The sequence below is a fragment of the Phaseolus vulgaris genome, chromosome 1 (assembly GCF_051622355.1).
Source record: "Phaseolus vulgaris cultivar YP4 chromosome 1, ASM5162235v1, whole genome shotgun sequence".
Taxonomy (NCBI): domain Eukaryota; kingdom Viridiplantae; phylum Streptophyta; class Magnoliopsida; order Fabales; family Fabaceae; genus Phaseolus; species Phaseolus vulgaris.
The window spans coordinates 18,141,132-18,165,713 of record NC_143498.1 but is presented as its reverse complement, the minus strand read 5'-3'; the positions used below and the strand labels follow the sequence as shown (position 1 = coordinate 18,165,713).

The window sequence follows — 24,582 nt, the reverse complement described above, 5'->3', positions numbered from 1 at the left end:
CATTAGCACAGTTGACTTTGGGCCTGACGTGATAATGATTGAAGGTTGATGATCCACTTGACCATATACCCCTGCCCCCATATTTAGCTGATACTTGCACCACCTATCTACATCTTTATAATAACAATAATGCTGATGATGATATAAGCACATTAATATACAGGCACATCATGAAAAGAGATTTTCTTAGTGCTTTTAGCTCATCCGGAAACTTTGCACCCTAGCCCTCAGAATAGAGTCTAGCGTTTTGATTCTAAATAACTTTAGAAGTGTCTAAGCAAGTTCTACAGGTTCCATAACAGCGACAGAAAATTCAAAACACTGGGATTTCAAGTTAAACAGAAAAAGTTTCAGTTTACAGCTAATACTTAAAAGATGGTTTGCATTTTGCACAAAGTACAGGAAGTATTAATCATTTAATAGAAGTAGATCTTTCGAATTAAACAGCAGCAATGTTTCCAATAATAGCATGTCACTTAAAGAACCCAGTAACTGCAAATTTATATTTTCCCTAATTGGTAGTAGTATATTATTAGATACATTTTTAACCATAATAGAGTATATTTTTCTGATTGTGTTTTAGCTTCTTCGTGATCGAACTCCATTAAGTTCATACAGAGACAAATATAGACAAATAGCAATTTGTTGGTACCTATTCCACAAACAATTTACAATACACTCATGATTAGAATTTTGAAAAGAATAGCCAACCACACAGTTGTATCTATCTAATTGTTTTTCTCTATGCGCACATCTAACTTAGACTCTTCTAGCATATATCTACTTCCAACTCATAATGAATCACAAAGAAAAGGTCTTTTGCCTTTTCACTTTAACAATCGTAACCTGCCAATCGTAGAGATCTTTTTCCTTGCACATATATATATCTTCCAGCATAATCAGTTAACTAAGAAAAATTTGGTTATCAAACAGGAAAAGAGATCAAAATGAAGGTGAGTCTAACCTCTGCCAATTGACAATTAAAAATTTCTTCACTACTTAAGCTTTATCCCTGACTTTCCTTATTGCAGTTATTTCAATGGGTGCATCGAAAACTTCGGCAGAATAATATAGAACCTTTCAAGGATTCCGCACTGGGTATTGGGCTGTCCTTATTATCTTATCTCTTAGAATCCATTTTTTCCTCTATTTTTCTTCGTGGAAATGAATGAAAAGAAATAACAATCTTTTAGGCTAAAAACTGTCATCAGTCACACCTAGACATTTCTAAATTGTGTGACCGTTACTGTCAGTCAATGCAATAACACAATATGACATTGATTTTTCCGAGCTCTAGCTTATGAATATTAATCTTACCAAAATTGTTAAGAGATTCGGCCTAAGTAAACGTAAGGTGTTTTGCACAATAGGCCTTTTAAACATATCAAGAGCACTGCTGTGCTTGAAACATCTGCATCCCACTTTATCACGTGGTTGCAAACAATAACCTACTGAAAATAAAAACTTGTACTTGGATCACTCTCCACTTCCCATGTCCACATTTAACTCATCTAACTATTATCCTTTTTTCACAAGTTCCGTAGCCCTCTTCCCAGAGTACAAGGAGAATAATAGCAAGAAATCAATGTTTCACCAAGATATGTAGCATGTATATCTATTATCAATTGTTAATTTCACAAGTTTAGTAATTTCTTTTGGACTCCAATTTCAGGAAACCCTTGTACTTGCCTTACAGTGCAGCCAACACTTGACAATCAATACTCCCAGACAAAGCCATGCTTCATAACTCAGCCCAGGTTCTCAAAGTCAGACAATCAGGAAAATCAAATATCTTATTCTGGATTGGTTGACAGCAGAGAAGACAAATCTCAAGAAGAAACACCAGCAATAAGCTCTCAGCTCTTTCAAGGTTTTCTAACAATTGGAACTCTTGGTGCAGAAACAGTCACCGATGAACCAGGAACACCAACATTTGCTATGCCTTCAAAAAACATAACAATGAGAAGTGAAGAGGTGACAGAAAATGAAATCAAGCTCATAAGTTATGAGCTTGAGAAATTTCTTGAGGCTGAAAGAGAAGAAAGTTTCCATGATTCATCAGGAAGAAACAGCTATGTTAGCACTATCACACTTGGAGGAAAGGAAATAGATGGACCCAAAGCTGAAGAATACATAAACAAAGCTGTATGCCCACTGCAAGGATATTTACTGGGGTCCTCATTTGAACTACCAGAAACAAAACAACTAAGGAAAGAGAGAGCATCGTTAGCTGAGCTACTTGATAGGACAAAGGCAACAAGTCAAGATTGTACAGAGACGGGAATAAGAAGTGAAACACAAGTCAAGAAAACACTTAAGTCTGCTGCCAGGCATATTATGAGAAAGATATTAAAAAAGGTCTGCAGTTCTTCAAAAAGTTGCAACACTTCCAAGAATGATGCTGATTCTGCTTCAACCAATAAAAACCTACACAAGGTTGGTGTCTAATACTAGATCTTCTGAACCACATTTAACAACAAATCCCTTGGTTGTTCTACCACCTGTTACCTTTGATTATTTCCTTATCATCTTATTTTTGCCAATGAAAATTGAATGTGATTACAGTAGGAATCATGTAAAAAAGGATGAAACCAAACACAAACTATACAAACCAGATTATGAGAATCTTCAGGTTCTCAGATTTATTAGCAAAAAATTATCAATACGATGACAACATATATTGCTTGGTTGTTTTCATATAGATAGAGTAAAACACCATACATAAAGGAGAATCTAAGGAAAACCAGTATATGAACATCTGAAATTAGTAAAGCATATCAAAAGAATTTTAACAGAAGGTATTCCACTCAGGAATTAACTAAGTATAACTGCAAAGAAAAGTAATGTGCCAAATGTCAGTCCTGGTCAGTAAAGTGCCAGAATAAATTTAGCTATTAAAACAAACTCACAATTTCAATATGTTGTCTGGAAAATACAGTGAATACTATCATATTATCATAAATTAATTGGTTCATTCATCCGGGTATGCAGGTTCTATGTTTGTTTCACAGAAAAGTCTATCCTGAAAGCCCCATAAACGGAAAAGATGGCATTAAATCCCACAAAGATGAGATACAAAATGTTTCTCATGAATTCTTCCATGAATATGATAATGGGAAGCCCACAAATCCAGACAAAGGCAAGAGATTTCATCCAGATACCAGATCAAGAGAGTGGTCCCAACACTGTATGACCAATTGGAACCCACCACAGCTAGGGCAAATATGCAGTAGCTCAACTGGAAATAATGAGCACTGGATCAGAACAGATGCAGAGTGTAAGTACTACATAAATCTAGAATGTAATTCCTCACACACAAATTTGATAAGTATCTTCCATTAGCATCATTTTAAGTATTCATAAAAAGTCTCATCTCAACAACAAAATACATAGTACAAAAATTACCAAAATAACAAATGATAAGGCAAACAAAGAGAGAGCAAGAGGTGTTCAAGGGAGTGTTGAGTATTACTGTAGAACAGAGAAAAGAAAACTGTCAAAGAAAAAGGGGATGTGAAATTGTGGGGAGGCATAACAGAATTTTGGAGAGCAATATTGTTGCTTAAGACAGGGAGGGTAGGTCTGTGTGTCTATTCTGATTGTATTATCTTCCAAAGCATTTTTTCAGCATTTCCTCTAATATTTTCAGCATTACTGCCAAGTACTATGATCATATAACTATTTACTTAACTGAAAAACGAACTACATAAGAAATTGTTGTGCTTGGATACTTATTAAGATAAAAAAAAGGTTCTATCATTGCTCCTCTTTCCCACTGCCTAAACACATCCTACAAATTATACCCAAATACCCTATCGACAAGTGTTTTGATTAAAATGTTTTATAAGATGTAAGGTAACATCAATCTCAAATCAAACTAATCCCCAGCATATTTCTAGATTTCAATGCAAATTAATATATCATGAAGTATCATAATACATGTATGACTGAAGTATAATTAGATTATGATTACGTATTATTACTCATTCATAATTTTTGGCATTGTAGATTTGGTGCTGGAGCTGTAGCAAGTTAAATTAAACTGTACTAAAGTGGTGATAAATTGCACTACAAGTGAGACTTGTAAAATTAGTATTGGTAATTTGATATAATGATTGTGTTATGCCTGTACTTGAAGCAATCATGCAACCAATAATCTGTGTGTTTCCAGACAGCTTCTTAATAAATAGACATGTTTGGTTTAATTTTACTAGTTTATTATAAATTTGAGATTCATTCTTGACTATATACCACTACTTTGAACCGTGTCATAGAAGAGTAGAGCACAAATAAAAAATGAACAAGTCACTCGCAACCAAAGATATGCATCATCAACCACTAGAACAGATTTCCAGGACTTGGTATGAGGTCAATACAAACTCTCTTGACTAGGGTTTTATAAGCATTCAACTCACAAATAGACCTAATGATATCAATGTACAGGCGACTGGTTAAAACACAAGAATCATAATTTACCTTTTAAATGTTAAAATTTAGTTATCTAATAAGTACTTGAGGAACCCACCCTTGAAAGATAGCTATTAATGGAAAAAAATAAAACACTTAGTACTCCATATTGAGCATCTTATAAGTGTGACTTCAGCACCCCATAATACCCAAGTTCTTATGCTAGCATTGCCTCAAAGAGCAGATGCCTTGGGGTTTTTACTCTGCAACACTTGGTAACACTTTACTCTACTTCCTTATTGGTTAGAACCTTCCACTAATTAAATCCTTTGTAGGTGACTCTTTCCGAGAAACCAACGATGAGCTATGATACCCATGTTCCTATCATTATCTTACATAAAGATTGTTATATGCTTTATATACAATTATATCTCTAAATTACCTCACTTGTTGTCGTTTGGCTTGAAACATGGGCAAAACAGGTGAGCAATAGCCATATATGCAGAAATTTTAATTAATTTTTAAAATGGGAATAGCAAGAACTGGACTCTGACTACTTGGCATAGAGGCCTTGAGACCATATATTAATGTCCAAATCTCAAGAAAGCTTTTTATAGAATTATATTTTTATTTTTTAAATTTTGAAAAATGGGAATAGCAAGAAGTGAACTCATGACTACTTTTCATAGAGGCCCTGAGACCATTTTAATGACCAAATCTCACGAAAGCTATTTATAGAATAATACTTTTATTTTTTCTTTTCAAAATTTCCAGTCTAAGCATCCAAGGTACAATAGAAAATATAGCAAGCACTTGACCGTACAGGTACTAACCTCATAGCATGTCATGGAGATTAAAAAGGCAATGAACATAGATTACAGTGGTAGAAATTCCTGTTTAAGGTTGCCACCCATTTCCATTCTCCATGATCGATCAACTAGACTCGCAAATTCTCTGAAATGCAGATACAAATCTCCATAAGTAAAATTATTAAGTCACAGTATTGTGATAGAAAAAAGAGAAATGAAAACTTTTCTCTCTCTTTCTTGATAAACAGAATTTATTATGATAGAAAGAGAGCTAGAAATATAAGATGACAAGAAATCCTTAAGAACTATATAGGTTAAATTACTCTGTAAATTCCTATAGTTTTTATGAATATTTTAATAGTCACAAAAATTTGAAACATCTTTAGAAAGTCCTTATGATTTTAAAAGATTTTAATTAACTCCCTCCTCCTTGTTAAAACCTTTATATATCACTATTAATTGACATGGTGACTATGCAATATTGCAAGAAATCCTCTTGTATATCAATTTTTCGACATTGAAAATTATAATATATTGTATATAACCTTCACTGGTTTATGGCCTGAACATTAACATTTATAGCTAAGTCCGTTACATTCAACACAATTAAAATAGCAATCTTATCATTTGCAGAATGTTTATAGAAAAGTAGGTGATCAACTTGGCTTTGGATATAACCAAGCCCTTTTATCACAGTTCCAAACCGCTCAAAACCTATTCTAGGATATTGTTTCAACCAATACAGTGATCTCTTTAGTCTACAAACTTTATTTCTTCAAAGTACTTCCTTAAATATAGAGGGAGACTCATAAACACTTCTTCCACAAGTTTCCCATTCAAAAAAGCATTCTTTATATCTAATTGATGTACAAGCCATTCAAATTAGTAGCAAGGGATAGAAGAATCCGAATAGAGTTAAACTTTTTCTAGGACAATGATGTCCTGGATTATAGGCCCTTCTACAATTAAAACATCTTCCCTCTTCTCTCTTCCTAACATACTCTAGATAGGTAAGGTTTTTTGGTTCCTTGGTTTCTCAGTCCCGTGGTTCCATTTCCTCCTATTCTAGAGATCCTTGTGTGGTACTAGGTGTTCTCGTCCTCACATTACCATCCTTGTAATTGAAACCTGTGTATTTTTTATATTCTTGAAGGCATCGGCCCATGATCAACCCCACTTCTTCCTTGACACCAAAAACTTGATGTGTTATTTTGGAAAGAAAATTCACTTACGTGTTGTTATTCTTGCATAGCTTCCTCCACACCCTGAGCAATTTCAATGGCTTTAATCAAGTCCCTTGGATAATGTGGTCGAATTTGATTTCTAATGCTAGATTACAACCCTGCAAAGAAATATCCCAGCAATTAATCTTTTGATGCTTGAGGAACTTGTGACACCAGTATCTCAAACTCCTGGATGTAATATTCCACATTTTCATGTTGTCTTATACCTACTAATCTTTCAAAAGCAATGTTTCGCCCCCTGGCTCCAAATCTTCTACTCAGCACAATTTTAAACTCCTTCCAAGATGGGTGCTTGGACTTTTAATGACAACTTAAACCAATGTTTCCTTCCATGCTGATAAGAGCCAAATGTAATTTTTCCAATTGAATGACATTCTATACTTCAAAGAATTTTTCAGCTTGAGCTATCCATCCTAACATATCGTTTCCTTTAAAAGTGAGCAATTCCATCCTTTTTGCCTACGACCTCAACATCTTTTCTTCGTCTTCATCAAATTTATTTCCATGCACCGATCTTTCTTCCCTTTTCTTGTCATTATTGATAGCATTTTCCCCTCCTTCTGACGATTTCTCTCCTCTCTTGATTTCACAAAGAAGTTCTTTAATCTCTTTCATGACCATGGTTATCAAACTCACGAGTCAACTCCAAGGAGTTTACCAAGTTAACTCGGTAGCAGATTTGTTTTTTGGGTAAACTCGGTGGACTGGATGCAGACTCGGTGGACTCGGAGTGGACTCGCGACTCTGGTCCGAGTTGGCGAGTCGAACTGGGTTTTTTTTTAACCCCAAAACGTTGTCGTTCTGAATGGGGAAATTAGGGTTTCACGTTTCATTTTTGTTTGCGTTTGCGTCTTTTGTGCACTGCGTCTTCTTCTGTGGAGTGTGGCGGTCGATCGAGCGGAGCGTTTGCGGGTTGCAGGTGGTTTGTGTGGTGGTTGGGTGGACGTGGGTTGCAAGTGGATTGTGCGATGGTTGCGGTGGTCGCGAATTGCATGTTGAAAGTAGACTCTTACGAGTCTACGAGTCGAGTCTACGGAGCTCCCACGAGTCTACGTAGACTCGCGAGTTTGACAACCTTGTTCATGACAGTCTTTAACAATGGACAAATCTATCTTCAATTTTGCCACAACCTTTTCCTTGTTCACTGACCCACCTTTCTAACACACTTTAAAGGAATCCAGCAAGTCAGAAAAATCTGGATACACGCCTCCAAAAAGAAGATAAAAGGAAATGGGGAAAACATAAGGATTGTGCCTTCATCTATTTTATTCAACAAAGAACTACACAGACATTCGTTTACAAAGAAAATGACTTCCTTTCTCATAGGGCATACCCTGTCGTAACAACTATTCTCCTTATCTTAACTCCCCTCAAGATAAGAATATATAGACTTTCAAAAAGTCTTAACGCTTGTAACAACTACTTTTATTCTTAAATTTTTTCCTATAGTATACTTTCCAGCCCCTCTCATTACTCCCATGTCTATCAAAAACCCTTTGATACCAATCTAGCTTTGTACCTTTAAACATTTCCATCTTCCTTGCACTTAATCATAGAGACCCACTTACACCTAACTTGTGTAGGTGAGTGCAACACATTTTTTTAAGTCAATATGTTCAGATAATTTAATAATCCCTTCTCCTACAATTGTTGAAAAGCTATCATCTACAATTCTAATCCTTTTATTTCCAAAACAAGGAGAATAAGTTTTAAGTAAAGAAGAAAGGTTGGTATGATCATGAACATCTAAACTAATGATCCACGGTATACAAATATTTGAGGTGCAGTTAAGAGTTAGAGAAAATAAAATTACTTATCTGTGCCAGATAACCACTAGAAATACTAGATAAAGAACTAGATTTTACCAACCTTATAAGTTCCGCAATTTGTTTATGACATAAAGACATTTTTCTTGCTTCATGAGTTGTAGCTATAGGGTTTGAATTAGGACCTTATTTACTTCCTTTAAACCTGTTGATATCCCATGAACTTTTCAGCAGCTTTCTCTAATGTGACATGGTTTGTTTGAAGTGATCACACTACAAAATTGAGAAGTTCTCTTGGTTTGTTGAACTTTAAGGAGAAGTAGCTTTTGCAACCAAGGCATTAGTCTTAGAAGGAGGATCCACTTTTGTCTTTCCCATTATCACATTTCTGTGAGGTTCTTTCTTTTGACTTTTACAAAGATTTCACCTAATGAGGACGAGACTGCTCTCCCAATGATTCTACCGTGAATTTCATCCAATTCCTTGTTGAGACCAACAAGAAACTGGAATGTTCTACCTCCTACTGTTTGTTGTTGGTGTTTGGCATCCTTGGTTGTCTTCTGCTTGCAGGTGTTGAAGAGATCATGGTCCTGCCACACCCGCTTCAAGGAGTGGAAATCTCATCTCATATTGTCACCTCCCTTCCAAATTTCTCTAACTTGTAAGGTGTGTTCATAGATTTGAGATTTATTCCCGAGATCATTGAAATACATTCAGTTACACTATCCCACAATTCTCTGGCTAAGGAATAACACATAATTGCTACAAATGTCTTCCTCCAAGGACTTTACCAACCAAGTCATCACCATGGATTTTTCAGAATCCTAGACAGCATAATGTGGATCATTAGTGTTGGCCATGGATTGCTCACAAATGAGGTATCCAAGCTTTTCTCTGCCACAAATATACATTGAACAGGCCATCAGAGTTAGTTTCAACCCATTAAGTTGAAAGAAAGTGATTTGAACAAAATGAGAATCAGCATGAGATCCTTTACTTTGGAGGTAGTGGATTTTGATCAGTGTTGATAGCTAAAGAACTATTAGCCATGGCTACAAATTAAAGGCCCAAAGATGGTGCTCTTATACCAAGTTGAAAATATGAGATATTATTGATGATTAATAAATCCTACAAATTAAAGCAAATATGACAGTAATGAATTACCTAAAAGTAAGCTGGAAAAAAAATGGTAACAAAGAATTGTACAAAAACTAGTATAATTACTAGCTATATTGGGAAACAAATTAACTACACAATCAAACTTAATAACAAATATATTTTACAGGATTAAATAGAGATTTTATCCTTTTTTTAAGACCATCAACAATAACCTTCATTGGTTGATTGCACAATGCAGAAACTGGTATAAAAAGAGTAGGTGGCAAGTTTGCAAGGAAATTTTGGTATATCAGAAAAGGTAAAAAGAGACTATTATTATGTTACAATAAAATGATACTAATAATAAAGAAGGGTTTTATGGTTAAGGAAGAAGTATGTTCAGTTTAGGGATAGACTATGTAGTCAACGATAATTAAATGGAATAAATGCAACAAGACACAAGATGGACTACTAATAATACTAAGCACTTAATGTTAGAAAGAGCAGAGTGTAGTAGTGTTGTATTGAGTCAATGGCATTGTTTGAGTTAATATTAGAGAAACTGAACGAGAGCAACTTTATTAATTGTTCAACCCAATCAATGAAATGAATATTACAAGTATTTATAATGTTTGCACCGTTCAGTAGCTGTGTACTACCGCCTAGCATTGTTAGCTAATATGAGTATTACAATGGACAGTTGTACACTAACATACAATACAAGCAAACAGTTGTACAACTGTACACTGACATATCAGCTAAACACTTGTACATTAGCATACAAGCAAACAGCTAGACAGCTGTACACTAAAAATTCTTACTAGCATCCTCCCTCAGACTCAAGGAGAAGATTTTTCATAAGAGAATTTCTTCACATTGAGTTTGCTTCAAAGAAACGTAAATCGAGCTGAAGATAGCGGCTTTGTAGGAGCATCTGCCCACTGATCAAGAGCAGGAATATGATAGATATAGAGCACCTTGGCGAGAACCTTCTCTCGCACAAATACAATCATCAATCTCCATGTATTTAGTACGATTATGAAAAACTGGATTGTGAGCAATGGCTACAGCACTTTGATTGTCACATACAAGTACTGTAGTGTAGGAAATCTGATGTTATGTGAACAGAGTAGTTTGGACTCATTTGTGTATTACACTTTATGCTTGTGTAGAGAAATCCTTTTTAGGTTCTTGTGAAGGACTTTTCATTTTTATCTTTGAATTGCTAATGCAAAGAGAATAATCTTCTGCAGCTTATCAACCTATCTTGATTGTGGCATCTTCTTCATCTCTTATCTCCTTCCGCATTTTCTATTTATCTAATCTTTTGGTTGAGTTTGTCAAAAACGAATTTATAAAGTTAGAATTTAAAAATCACATTCACAAATCATTAATTGAACAAATGCATAATAGAAGAATATAATAAGAAAAAATGAACATCATCAATATGATAGAGTAAATTGAAGCAACCTCAAATCATGGCTAACAACTAGCACCGTCAATTCTTTTTTCAAATGCTTCAAAAGCTTCACAACATCAGCACGTGCTTTCCAATCTGAAAAGTGGGAAATTGTTAGATATAACCTCTTGATTTGCACCCATTATGGGCTCACAGGTCCTATTAGTAGGTATAGAGAAAATAAAGATAGGGAAAAAGTAGAACAAATGGAACATAAGTGTTTGTATTCAAAATAAATAAAAAAATGAAAATACGAAAAGACAAACTAAGAGAGAAAAAAAAGGTAAGTAAAGGAAGAGAAAGCTCAAGTGGGGTTGCTAGAAATGAAGGTTGTCGAAGAAGAAGGGAGGATATATGAAGAAATTACCATTGAGACAAAATAGCTTGAAAAATCAATAAATTTAGAAGCAAACAATTCAGTGAATCATGAGGGTCAAGAATCAAAAGAAGAGTCAGAAGACGAGAAAGAAATGTATGAAAAGGAGTTTCTAATAAGATTTTCAACCAAGAATGTAGAATTACCTACTTTTGAGGGTTAAGATCCTGTAGGATGGTTGGCATAGGCAAAGAAATTTTTGAAGTGCAACAAATGAGACCCGCAAGATGGTTAAAGTTGGGCTTGATTAGTATGGAAGATACCATAGTACATTGGTTTCAATATTGGCACATTAAAACCAAGAATCCTTCTTGGAAGGGTTTTTCAAAGGCTTTGAAGAGGAGATTTAGTGACAATGGTAAAGGTTCGGCATATGAAAGACTAGCCTTGTGGAGACAACCTGGAGGTGTAAAAGAGCACACACAAGAATTTGAGCTTTTGGTTGTGTAAGCTAAAGCCAAATGGGGAAGAAAAATAGTTGGATTATTTTTTGGATGGGTTAAGCCTTGATATCAAGAACTTGGTGTGTCCACATGATACTCAAGAATTAACAGAACATGGAGGTAGCCCAAGGTGCAAAGATACTATGAAATAGGTCAAGCAATGTTGTCAAACTCGTAAATCGTAAGAGGATCGAAAAGAAGATAAAAGATTGTAACTCGACTCGTAAGAGTTATTAAGGTATGAAAAATAATATTCAATACATAATACAACTCATAAAATGTTCATACATAAAATAACTAATAACTTGAAGCCATTATAGAAGGCACCAATAAAAGAAGAGCACTCTGAGGGAATAAAAAAGAGGAGAATAGAAAGAAAATAGCAAAAAAGAAGAGAATAGCGATAAATGCGTGTAAAAAAGGAGAACACCAAAGTAGGCACAGCCGTGGAATCGGCGATGGTGATGGCGATGGTGGCCAAAGGTGGTTATGAATGCTGCGAACGCGGCAAGAGTGAGCGCAAGACAGGATGACGACGGCAACAGGGAGAGTGACGACGATGATGGTGGCGAGTGCGACGACAGCTAGTGCGAGCGATGACAGGTGGGTTTTAACTGTAGCAACCAAGTTCCCTTTTTTTGGCCAAAAATGGTCGTGCACTAGTCACGATCTAGGATCGACAACCTATGCCGATCCTCTGATTCGATCCGTTGGCCAAGTCACCTCGGTTGGCCCTCCAAACTTGTTGAGTATGCGATTAAACTCGCGATCTTGACAACATTGATGTCAAGAGGTATGAGAGTGCGTGGAAAAATGGGTCAGGTGCAATTTCAGGATTCAAATATCAAGTTAGAAGAGATGTTAAAAGGGGTGGTTCATTGAGTGGCAAAAATAGCTCCTATACTTAAAAAATAATGCAGTTCAGGGCATTTCAAACATGCGATCCAAAAATTTTGAAGGGAGGAAGGAAGGTTGTTTGGATGTGCAAGTTCTTATGCCCCATGCCATCGTGTCCAAAAAAAATTGAATGTAACAATTATGGTGGAGGAGGATGTGAGCCAAGTTGAGACAAAGATAAGGCAAATTGAAGAAGAAAAGAGAGATGAAGAAGGGGATGAGGTTGATTGTCAATCGGTGGATTTGGAAACTATTAGGAGCAGGATTTACCCAACCTCGCACAATGAAGCTTAATTGGGAATTACATGAGCAAGAAGTGATGATATTAATTGATGGTGGAGCCATTCATAATTTTGGGTCAAGGAAATTGATAAAGCGATTGGATCTAGAAGTTTTAATCAACACCACATTATTATGATAGATTGGGGTATGATAACAAAAAATCTACTCAAGAAAGCTACAAAAATTTGGATTTACATATAGGATCTTATGGGATGAAAGGTTCTTGTTCAAATCAGGGGGAGTGGATGTGATTCTCAGAGAAACATGGTTGGTAACTTTAGGAGAGGTAAAGACAAATTGGAAGGAGTTACAAATGTCTTTTATGCATTATGGTTAGAATATTGTTACAAAAGAAGATCTTAGTTTATCTAAAACTTTAATTTCTGCCAAATCTTTAAAAAAGATAGTCAAGTCTGAAGTAGGGAAGATATCAGTTATGTGGGGAATGGAACAAATGCATATTATAAAGCAAGAGTTTACTAGAGAACAATGGAATTGGTTACAGGAATTGTTGCTAGTGTTTCATGGGGGTTTTCAGGAACAAAAAGGAATTCCTCCTACTAGAGATTATGATCATCAAATTCCTATTGAAGTTGGAGTAGACCTTGTGAATGTGAGACCATACAGATATTCTCATGTGTTGACGAATAAAATTGAGCCACAAGTCATAAATATGCTAGCCTTGGGCATTATCAGACCAAGTAATAGTCCTTATTCGAGTCCAATTATTTTGGTTAAAAAAAGACGAGAGTTGGAGGTTCTATTTTGATTATAGGACTTTAAACAAAGTTGCTATTCTAGGTAAATTCCCTATAGAAGAATAGATGGATGAGTTTAATGGAGCTACCTATTTTTCTAAAGTAGAAATGAAAGCACTTATCACCAGAAAAGGATACACAAGCTAGATATTCCAAAAAAACTTTCAAAATGGACCAAGGGCGTTATGAATATTTAGTCATGTAATTCAAATTAACTAATACTCCAACAACTTTTCAGTGTGCCATGAGTATTACTTTAAAACCTTTCCTTTGAAGGAGTGTTGGTTATTTCTTATGACATTTTGATTTACCTCAAATCATGGGAGGAACACCTACAACATGTGATGCAAGTTTTGGCTAGGTTGCTAGATCAATCCTTCTTTGCAAATCAAAAGAAATGCAATTTTGGTAATTCAAAGGTGGGGGTATACGTGTCCATATCAAGAGAGGGAATTTTACAATGGCTCTTCCCTAAGAAATTGAATGCTTTGAGAGGATTCCTAGGGTTGACAAGATGTTATAGACAATTTGTTAGTAAATATTGTCATATAATGCGTCCTCTAACTAATTTGGAAAAAGGAAAGTTTAATCAGCACAAGAGAGTTTAGGGGCTTTCAAGTTGATGCAACAAGCTGCCACTACAGCCCCAATATTGGCATTACTAGACTTTAAAGACCTTTCTCAATAGAGTATGATGCCTTAGACAAGGGAGTAGGGGTTGTCCTTACTCAAGACAAAAGACCAGTCTTAGCTGAATCTTCTCTCAAAGCATAAATTCATTGTTTTTACTAATCAAAATATTTTGAGATATTTGTTGGAGCAGAGGATTACAACACAAAATCAATAGTATTGGTAGGCCAAATTGTTGGGGTATGAGTTTGAAATTGTGTATAAGGCAGGAGCTTCAAATAGAGTGGCAAATGCTCTTTTTAGGATGAATTAGGACATAGAATTGCAAGGTTAATACCCTACTAGGAAAATATTCAGAAGATGGTGGAAGAAGTTAAAAAAAGATCCAGTTTTAAAAATGATCATCAAGGAGTCATAAGTTGATCCTAATTGTAATTGTCATTATACTCAGGGCACGAGCAATTAGTAATTGTAATTGCTTTTGTCCACTTTTTCTTTATCCCTTTTTATACAACTGATTTAAAATAGCTTGAACACCATGACTAAATTTCCTTTATTTTTTGAACATCATACTACTACTTTGAGTGGTATCCACTTGTTCACTTTGTTCATGATCAAACTCTTCAATAATATTTAGCATTCTTTTCTTCTTTGATGCTTCATTAGCCTCTACCATAACTTTCATCATTACAACTTTAATTTCTTCTAGACACAAGATCAATGTAGTCAAATTTGTAACTCGTAAGAGGACCGGAGAGGAGATAAAAGATCGTAACTCGAGGATCGCAACTCGACTCGTAAGAATTACTAATAGTGTTATAATATATATTTATAGTGTTACAATATACATTTATAGATAAATTAAATAAAATATTAGAAATCTGATGTGAATTAAAATTATTGGTTTATAATATTTAAAATGGGTCAAGTAAGGCCTAAATAAATTTAGGATTTTAAATAATAGTGCTACTCACTTCCTCTTGCTACTACAAAATACTTCTCCAATGACTTAATTTGAATTAGGGATTTGAATTAGGGTTGCAATAGACTGGATATGAAATTGGGCCAAAGCCCAAATGTTTAAATTAGGTTTTAGGGTTTATTTTGGGCACCAGCTCTTCACTTCCATGTGCCACACATCATCCCCCTTTAATCTCTTCATTTTCCGCCACACTCACAGCCTCACCAGAGCGCGCCACCATCGCTGCCACCGCACAAGACCATCGAAGTTGTTGATGCAAAACCTCATTCTCTATGCTGGAGCAACCAAGTTCCATTTTTCTTGGCCAAAAATGGTCGCGCACAAGTCACGATCCAAGATTGACAACCTTAGCCGATCCACTGGTCCGCGCGGCGCCTTGCTCCGATCCTTTTCGATACCGATCCATCGACCGAGTCACCTCGGCTGGCCTTCCAATCTCACTAACTTGTGCGAGTATGCGAGTAAACTCTCGATTTTGACTACATTGCACAATATGATGCTTGAATATGAAAATTCCTCCTTTGAGCAATAACTACATTTAAGTTTTTTCCATTGCTCTAAACATCTACTCCATGTTTCCGTCCAACATTTGTCCTACTTCCCATCTTTACTTCTAGGTCTAGAAAGCGAGGATGCAATTTGCATTGAAATCAAAAGAATGTAAACCAGTTGCACTTCCGAACATCCTAAATTTTTTGCAACTAAAAATGAAATAGAAAAAAACTACTTTAAAAAAATTGATTTAAAAACAGAAATAGGAAATAAAGGAAAAAATGCAAACAGAAAACAAAAATAAAAAAAACAAAGACAAAATAGGAAAATAAATTGTAAAAAAATTACAAACAAGAAAAATTATAATATGAAGAAATGAAAGATATTTTTTCACATGTGTGGCAAAGTTAACAAAATCACCACGAGAAGAGAAGTAGGACATGAGCCACCAACATAAAAAAACAAAACGATGTCAAAACCACAATGTGATGAGAGAAGAGGAACGAAACGATGCCGGAGATGCAACGCAGAGCAATGCCAACCACAGACGAAATGCAAAAATGGATGTATGATACACGTTTTCACTTTGGATTTTATTTGGGTTTTAGGGTTTTCAAAATGCAAACTAGAATGACAATTTTTCTCGTCGTTTTTGTGCCCAACCACAAACTTAGTGACACGATCTCAAACTCTTGAGTCTACCAAAATTGAATTGGAGATTGGGAGAGGGTGAGGGGGAGTGGGTAATATTTTAGTAGATTGAGCTCTAGCTCTTTGTGAAGGGAAAGCCCTTGAAGGAGAGAGTGCTCTCCTATTTCTTGTTCTTTTCTTTCTATTCAATAAAACCTTTCTTCTCTTCTCTTTATAATTCTTGGTCCCTAACATATTGGTCTGACTTGCTGGATCTGAAAAACCAAGAGGGAGGAAGAAAAGATGGAACAGAGAATGGCGGCAGTAGAGAAGTTTATCAGCGAACACGGAAGATGGAATTCGAAAATGAGAGCGGAAATTATGGGGTTGAAGGAAAGCATGCTGGACCTGAAAGAAATAAAAGAAATGTTGCAGGACATCAAGAAGGGGACATAATGTCTGAGGGATGAGAGAAATCTGTTAGAACGGACACCAAGTTCTTGAAGGAAAGCCTTCTGGACTAGAAAGAAATTAAATAATTGTTGCGGGACATCAAGAAAAGGGACACAATGTTGGAGGGAGGAGAGAAATTTGTTAATGATGAAGAGAAGAAGACCCAAGAGGTGGGAGAAGGCTCAAATATGAAGAATCACACCCTCTGCAGTGAAAAAAAGGGCAGAAGGGGATGCATCAATAAAGAAAGAGAAGACTATATGATGTAATGATCTTTTTCTTGATAGGCCAATTATAGAGCTAACCAGTAAGAAAGTTGAAGGTGGAGATGCAACCAAGCATCATTTTTTCCCAAATTCAGATTTACTTCATATGCATAAGAAATCATTGTGGGATCAAGATTTGATAATGAAGGTGGCTAGAACATCAATGACATCAGAATCTAGGAATTTCAACTTACTGGGTGCAGAGACTTTGATACAAAACCCCCTCTCATTCCCACCACCACCTAAGCCTCCAGACCTGAATTTGCATGCAGTAGCCAATGCGTTCCCTCCCTATGATAGACAATATCACAATACTTGTGAAGGGGAAGCCCTTGAAAGATAGAGTGCTCTCCTATTTCTTGTTCTTTTCTTTCTATTCAATAAAAACCTTTCTTTTCTTCTCTTTATAATTCTTGGTTCCTAACAATTTCCTAAAACAATTGCATTACAAAAAAATTGTAAGGAACAAAATTGAAACAAAACCTGGATTTTTAATATGATTTAATCGAAGACTTTGATGGGAAGAAGAAAGCAGTAAGTTCATTGAGTACAATAACAAACAACTAAACAAAATAAGAAGTCACAATAGCATTGTCATACCGAGTCCTGCAAGAGGTTCATCCAATATCAATAGATCAGGGGTTTGCACCTGAAAAGTACATTTGAAAAAACCATGAACTATATGCCAACTGATTGACATCTAAACTAAATGAGATAGCATCCATCAACAACTGAGGAGCCAATCAGGTGAAAGCATGAAGCAATAACAAGAAGGAATACAAAATAGAACACCTTACTAATTGTATTGCCAAGGCAAGGCGGCGTTTGTAACCCCCACTGAGGGAGTGAGGATTTTTATCCAATGATATACCATTTAACCCAACCTATAGTAACAAACAATGAAAATAAGATGAAGATACATATATATATGTATGCATATATATATATATATATATATAAGAATACATTTGGTGGTATACAAAGGCATAACTACCCAGTTAATTGCCCTTTGTAGCCCTAGAGTAAGATTCTCCCTAAGGTGATGGTTACCCTTTTGCCTTGGCCAACCAAAAGTGACTTCATCAAGCACATTATCTGTGACAAAATACCTAGGTTGCAACACCAAAATGTGTAGCACTTTAGAAATGACAATCCAACAAAAATGAAAATTGATCAAATTGTACAATGTAGACAATTAAACAACATACCACTATGAATAAAAGATCAAGGAAGGTACAATTTAGTCTTATTCGCAATTTAAAAGGTATTTAAACCGTGTAAATTGCCACAAATATTTTGATATTAGAATAAACATAATTGTACTTCAAAGTTGAAAATGTTTCAATTTGAAGAAAGACCAAACGAAAGTGATTTCTAATGCTACAAAAGGTATATCTTGCTGCTTCTTGTTTTTGGGTAAGAGTATAGAGAACATATCTGCATAAATATCATATTTATTTACATCTTAATGTTAGACAGTGATATAATACATTTTTCTCCATCAACAAAAATATTTTGAAAACAAGATGGTGAGCCACTAAGTTAGGAATAATGAGGCCTTGTGATTTGGGGTCATGAATTCATGGTTCTTTAGTCACACAAAGCCTCATTGTCCATAGGGGTAAAGGCTACATAAATTTGATCATCTCCAAATCTAACAATGGTTGGACTCATGCATTGGACAATCCATTTATCATCGTTGAAGATCCCACATCATCTAGATATATGACCAAATTATAATATATATATATATAAGTGGGTTACAAACCTCACATTATTATGTTAGTTTTGTAAGGTTAAGTTAAAGTTAAAGTCTACTTTCTAAGATGGTATCAATGTCTATCCTAGCGAGGTTTGTTGGTCTATCGTACCACCCACAATAGAGCACTCCTCTATTCCCATGCTTGATGTTCTCAGAGGGTGTGTTTAAGATCACAAATCATCTAAGAGATATGGCCAAAATATGATATATAAAGAAAACAAGAAAGTGAAGGCATATGGACGATAAGAAATTCTTCATAACACGTTACAAAAGGACACAGTAATAGTAGAAAGATAATAAATAAAAGATACTTCATCCCTCCATAGATTTGACACAAACAATCATAACAAAACCCATGTGCTAAACACCAACAAGAAACTTGAAAAACGCCTCTATCTCGTAATAGAGGCAGACAAACTAGTTGTTAAAACAAGATAAGTCCCTCTTTGGTCCTTACTAATCCTCAAAATAATTAACAGAACTTCTTCCGGACAATTACACATTCATCAATAAAATTAAAATAGTTTTGGTACTCATTTTGACATGATTATTTTTGGGAATTTGGGCTACAAGACATCTATGTTTAAAGCTTCGTTGCTTCTTGTTTCCCTGTCTAAGAGTGAGCCACAAGAAATTTGCAAGTATCCTAAGAGTCAAACTCTAACTTCTTTTTTATTTTTTTATTTTTCAGCATTCTCCTATCAATTTTTCTTGAAACTTGTTGCTTTAAAGTGAAACACTAACTTTCATGACAGAATTTCTAAGTACATCTCCAACAACATGCAATATCTAAATAACACAAGTGCATTGTACTTGTTGGAGTTTGTTAGAAATCACACATCGATAAAATATATGACCAAATTATAATATATATACATATATATATACACATATATATTTCTATGTTGGTGCAAACCTCATCTTACAAAATTTATTTTGTGTGTTGGATCCTGCAGTGTTAGTCTAACTGAGATGCCAAGTTTCATGGTGATGTCTATCATGAAGTTTAATAAAAAAAATTATTTTGTGAGTTGGAATTAAGCTTAAAATTCACTTTCTAAGATGGTATTCAAACATATTCTAATGAGATTTGTTGAGTCTATTGTGTTACCCGCTATTGGGCCTTTATTCTCACGTTTGAGATGTCTCGTTCTCGATGTGAGAGAGTGTATTGAAGATTCCACATCAACTAAAGATATGACAAATTATAGTATATAAGTGGATGCAAACTTTACCTTGCAAAACCGGTTTGAAAAGTTGAGTTTAAGACTTAAAGACCACTTTCTAAGAGAATGCAACATTTTGATTTTACCCATTTAACAACATTCTAAGCCTCAATTAGAGTAATTTTAGTAGCAAGTGACAGATTGAACCAACACAAAAACAACCGCCATAATAACATGGTCAAAAACAAAAATCCACCTAAGGACTCTCAACAAGCAAAACCATAGGCTTGCACAAAGCTGCAGCAAGCAGCAATTTCTAACATATGTCACTGAAGAACAACATAGTTCAACTCACGAAGCCTTCTTGCTTTTCTTAGCCTTCACACTTTTCAAAGCCTTCACTTTTCAAAACCTTCACTTTTCACAGCCTTCACCTTCACATCCCCTTACTTCCTCTTCTTCACACCCAATTACTCATCCTTAACAGCCAATTCACTTCCACTCAAACAACATATTTGACATGTTGTCAAGATTTACGACACAGAGACTAAAACAAATGCAAGCTAGAGATAACAAATTCTCTTACTAAATTCAAGTAGTTTATATTCATACCTCTCAGGAAACTGGAAGACAATACCAACCCTTTCCGGCACCAAGGGCTCTGCAGTTTGACTCGGATTTCCATCATCCCCATACTTTTGGATGTAAATGGATCCCGACGTTGGTTTGCTTATTCCTGCAAGAAGCTAAATGGAGATATGCAAGGCCATTTCGTGAGCTATGACCACCATCCAACTAAAAGCAACATGAACTAAAGGGATAAAAAGTATAACCTGCAACAGGGTTGTTTTTCCACTTCCACTCTGTCCGAAAATTAGACCAAAACTGTTGCAATTGACAGAAATAAGCTACCACATAATAAAAAAAAAACTAGGAAGGAAGACGCATTATTGACAACTTTCATACCATATTTTGAAGTTAGTAATACCATGAAACAAAGACACAAACAATTACGTACCTTTTCTCTGGAAGTGAAAAGCTAACTGAATTTAGAAGTTTAAGCTGAGTCCCCGGTGGTTGATAGCTAACCTCTCGAACCTTAAGCAAAAATATAGTTTTCAGTATATACATTCCTGCAATTTCCATCCTAATGTCCCAATCCATCCAATGCACAATAACAAATTCCAATACATCAAAATGAAAAACGTAAAATAAAAATTGCTTATTCCAGGGTAAAAGGTATTTCAGGCTCTCGCAAATTCAATCCAAATATGCACGGTATCTTTACCAAAATTAAATTTCACGAGACAAAATCAATTATAGTTTTTGTAAGTGCAACAATGGAAATGGTTATTGGTAAAGCAAAGGCGGTAGTGTAACTGGAGAAGAGCATACTTCGAAAGAGGAGTGACTACATTTTACTGTGGGAAGCTGAGTGGTTGGGAACTTGAACCTGCAATCAAGAATATGGTTCAGAGAGGATTAGATGCAACAAAATGAAATTGAGAAAGAGGAGAGGGAGAAACACACGATTTGGAACCAGGGAAAAGCAGCGGCGGTGGTTGGAGGGAGCGCAACCTGGTTGGTGGCTTTAAAGCGGTGGTCATAGCCGATGTCAGCCGGTTACGTTTTGTCTTCCGGGTACAACTGCTTATGTGTGGATTCTTTTCAAAAGATTATCACACTAGTTTTTTTTTTTTTTCTTATTTAATGTTTATAGTATCTAAAAATAATAAAAACCTCTGTCTAAAGTTGTTTCACTTATATTTTGGCAGTATAATGAGACTATAAATAGACATCTTTTATAATTGTTTTACATTTATCAGTAGCGCACAAACCCTTTTTTATGATAAAGAATTTTATTATTTAATAAAATTATTTAAAAATATTACTAATTTATATTAAGATTAAAAAAAGTTGTACATACAAAAGAATTGTAAAAAAATTATGAATTTTCATAATGTGGTAATTATATAATAGAATTAAAATAAAAATAAAATATATAAAAATAATTAGAAAATATTTAATTTTTATTTAAAAATTCATTATTATAATTATATAATAATAAAAAAATTAACTTTTATAATTTTTTAATATAAAAACTTAAAAATTGGTTAATAAATATAAAGATCAGAAAGATAAAAAAAAAAGTAAAAGAATATACACCAAAAGCCAACTATGAAAAATCAAATCTCCATTATTAACGGGTAGAAATAAACCGTATTTTAATCGGGGAAAAGTACAACTATCATAGTTAAACAAATATCATAATAACTACAAAAATTGAAAATTGTTTTACTAAACAAATTGTTCTAGTATTTTGTATTGGACAAAGTGCTTAGTGCTTAGTGATCGGAGCTCGGTGCCGAGCTCGGTGTACGGTGTTGGCAGATCAACTTGACTGTTGGACCTATAAAGTGGGTTATGGATTTGATCCAGCTATGTTAGTAAGCTTGTTGGAACATAATTAAAATAATCTCTTTATACACTAATATAAGGTTATTAGTAAAGGGTATATATGAACCTAGGGGTACGTATAGTACAAGTGATGGTTAAGTCACGTAAATATTTTTTAACCTAAGTGTGTTTGTTTTAGGGCACGCGGTGGTTAAGTTGCATGCATAGTAAAAGATAACGTTGCACCATGAGTAAAGGTGTCCACGTAAACAGAATATTTCCTTGTTGTTGGTGCTTATGATGGTGCCCTGTTGGCAAGCGGTTGTTTTGTTATTATTTTATGCTCTCATTAGAGATAAGATTCCTTTCTGTTGTAGCACCTTGAGAGAAGGCACCCATAAACAGAATGTTTTCCCGTTACGTATGCTTTCAGTTGAGATTAGATTCTCGTGAGAGCTATTACAAGAGATAAGCTATAAAAGGGACTTGAAACCCCAGGTAAAGGTACGTTGCTTTTTAGATTGAAACTGAATACTTCTTGAATTTTAGTAAGCTCTTACTGACTTGATCATCGGAGTGTGATCAACAGGTAGAACTCCATCTGTTTCAACGGAGCCACGTTCCAGTGCAACAAGACATAGAACAAATTCCAGAGGAGACAGACCGAAGCTAGAGTTTGTCACCAAAGTCAACTGGTGAGAAAGTCAACTAAAGAGAACATATTCAATGAGTTTATTTATCACTTTTCAAACCTTTTATATTATCGTTTCCAGATTTTTTTTAATTGTTTGAATTGTTACATATAACATCCCTCCACACTTCCTTCTATTCTAGGATTAAAAAAATTATCTTTATTTTTTAATATTTTGCTATGATTTCTATTATAAATATTTTATTTTTTATTGTAGTTTAAAAATTAAATTTTTAGAGAGAGAAACCTCATGAAATTAAAATTTAATTGAATATAGGATGTATTTCAATGAATATTGTTAAGAACATACATAATTTTGATGATACAATATGTTTTGATGTCTCTAACAAAATTAATTAGTGTATAACAAATTATATAAGTCTATAAGAATGAATGAAGTGTATAAGAGTAAAAGAAGTGTTGGCACAAGTCTAAAGAAAGTCTAAAGAAACTCTAAACACAAAAACATAAAGACCATATAAGGAAACGTTAAACCCAAATACATATGCATATACCTAACAAAGTGTAGACAAGTGAACAAGGATAAGATGAAGACCAACAAGTGATTAAAGGAACACATTTTACTACAAAACAAATGAAGTTAACATGGGAAAATCACAAGATACATTCATCAATGCAAAAACCTTTGAAAGAAGTTGAATCACATTTCCTATAAATTATTCTACAAAGCACATTAACCTCTAAGTTTGTATGTTGAATATGACATTGTTAAAAATACAAAGAAAAAGCAAAGAAAAAAATGTCTTCAACATGTATGTTGAGTATATTAATGAAAAATCAAGCATATACACAAAAATTGCTAGCACAGAGGATAATGTGAAGAATGATTCCTTTTAGGACATATGTAAAATAAAAGTGAATTCATACATATAAAAAAAAACATATGAAAGTTATATGAGACTTGCATGCAAAACTATTCTAAAAGCTTTTAAGTGTTTATTGTAAAAAGTCTGTTTACTAAACAATTTTAGAGTGAGGGTTATACATGTAAATCATTCACTTATGTGAAGTTAAACTTTATTGTAATAAGTGTTTAGTTTATATATTCTCTTTTTAAGGGTTTTCCTTGTAAATACTAAACAACTTTTGTTGTATTTTTAACAGTGACATATAGTTAGCCAAAAACAACACAGTGTACTCTTTGTTATCTCAAGAGAAAAATGGTTGATCATGAGTGAAATTGTCTACTTGTTTGTAAGTTGAAAATAGAATGAATACTTGTAATCATATTTGATTAGTGAAGCCCATTTTCAGTTGGAAAAGAATAACTAGACGTAACATAACTTGGGATGAACCAATATAAAAAAAAGTGTTCACTTTTATTTTATATTACTCTTGTACAAGCCCTTGTTGGTTTTATCATTTGTGAATGTATTCCAAAGCTATTAGATGACCTCTAATCAATCTCTAACAAATATCGAGATAAAAAAATGTTAGCTTTAGAAATTGGAGGTTTAAATACACAAAATACATCAAGTTCTTGATCAACTCGACCAAGTTTCATTAAGGCATACTATCACTACAAGATACAAGTATCATTTGGTCCTAGCCAC

The 24,582-nt window shown here is 34.5% G+C and overlaps 2 protein-coding genes across 37 annotated transcripts; one reads left to right on the top strand and one right to left on the bottom strand.

Annotated features, from left to right (window-relative positions):
- Positions 1 to 746: 746 nt before the first annotated feature.
- On the top strand, positions 747 to 4,210 carry LOC137813645 (regulator of nonsense transcript protein). Its single transcript, XM_068616009.2, has 5 exons — positions 747 to 953; positions 1,032 to 1,098; positions 1,673 to 2,436; positions 2,992 to 3,277; positions 4,009 to 4,210. The coding sequence occupies exons 1-5, from the start codon at positions 948 to 950 to the stop codon at positions 4,026 to 4,028; spliced, it is 1,143 nt and encodes a 380-aa protein (XP_068472110.1). The 5' UTR covers positions 747 to 947; the 3' UTR covers positions 4,029 to 4,210.
- ABCI11 (non-intrinsic ABC protein 14) lies at positions 2,863 to 21,735 on the bottom strand. Of its 36 annotated transcripts, none has more exons than XR_016519767.1 (12): positions 21,451 to 21,654; positions 21,316 to 21,373; positions 20,939 to 21,018; positions 20,754 to 20,805; positions 20,533 to 20,666; positions 17,987 to 18,101; positions 17,785 to 17,876; positions 17,593 to 17,641; positions 17,187 to 17,423; positions 10,795 to 10,879; positions 5,241 to 5,361; positions 2,863 to 3,238 (listed from the first exon to the last, which is right to left on the bottom strand). XR_016519767.1 is itself a non-coding variant. In XM_068616004.2 (11 exons), the coding sequence occupies exons 1-10, from the start codon at positions 21,525 to 21,527 to the stop codon at positions 5,283 to 5,285; spliced, it is 816 nt and encodes a 271-aa protein (XP_068472105.1). In that variant the 5' UTR covers positions 21,528 to 21,735; the 3' UTR covers positions 2,863 to 3,254; positions 5,241 to 5,282. The 36 variants fall into 36 exon arrangements, 6 of the variants coding, with proteins under 6 accessions (XP_068472105.1, XP_068472104.1, XP_068472107.1 ...); XR_016519769.1 differs by having other exon boundaries at positions 2,863 to 3,254; positions 17,187 to 17,283; XR_016519768.1 differs by having other exon boundaries at positions 17,187 to 17,283.
- Between the last annotated feature and the right edge of the window lie 2,847 nt (positions 21,736 to 24,582).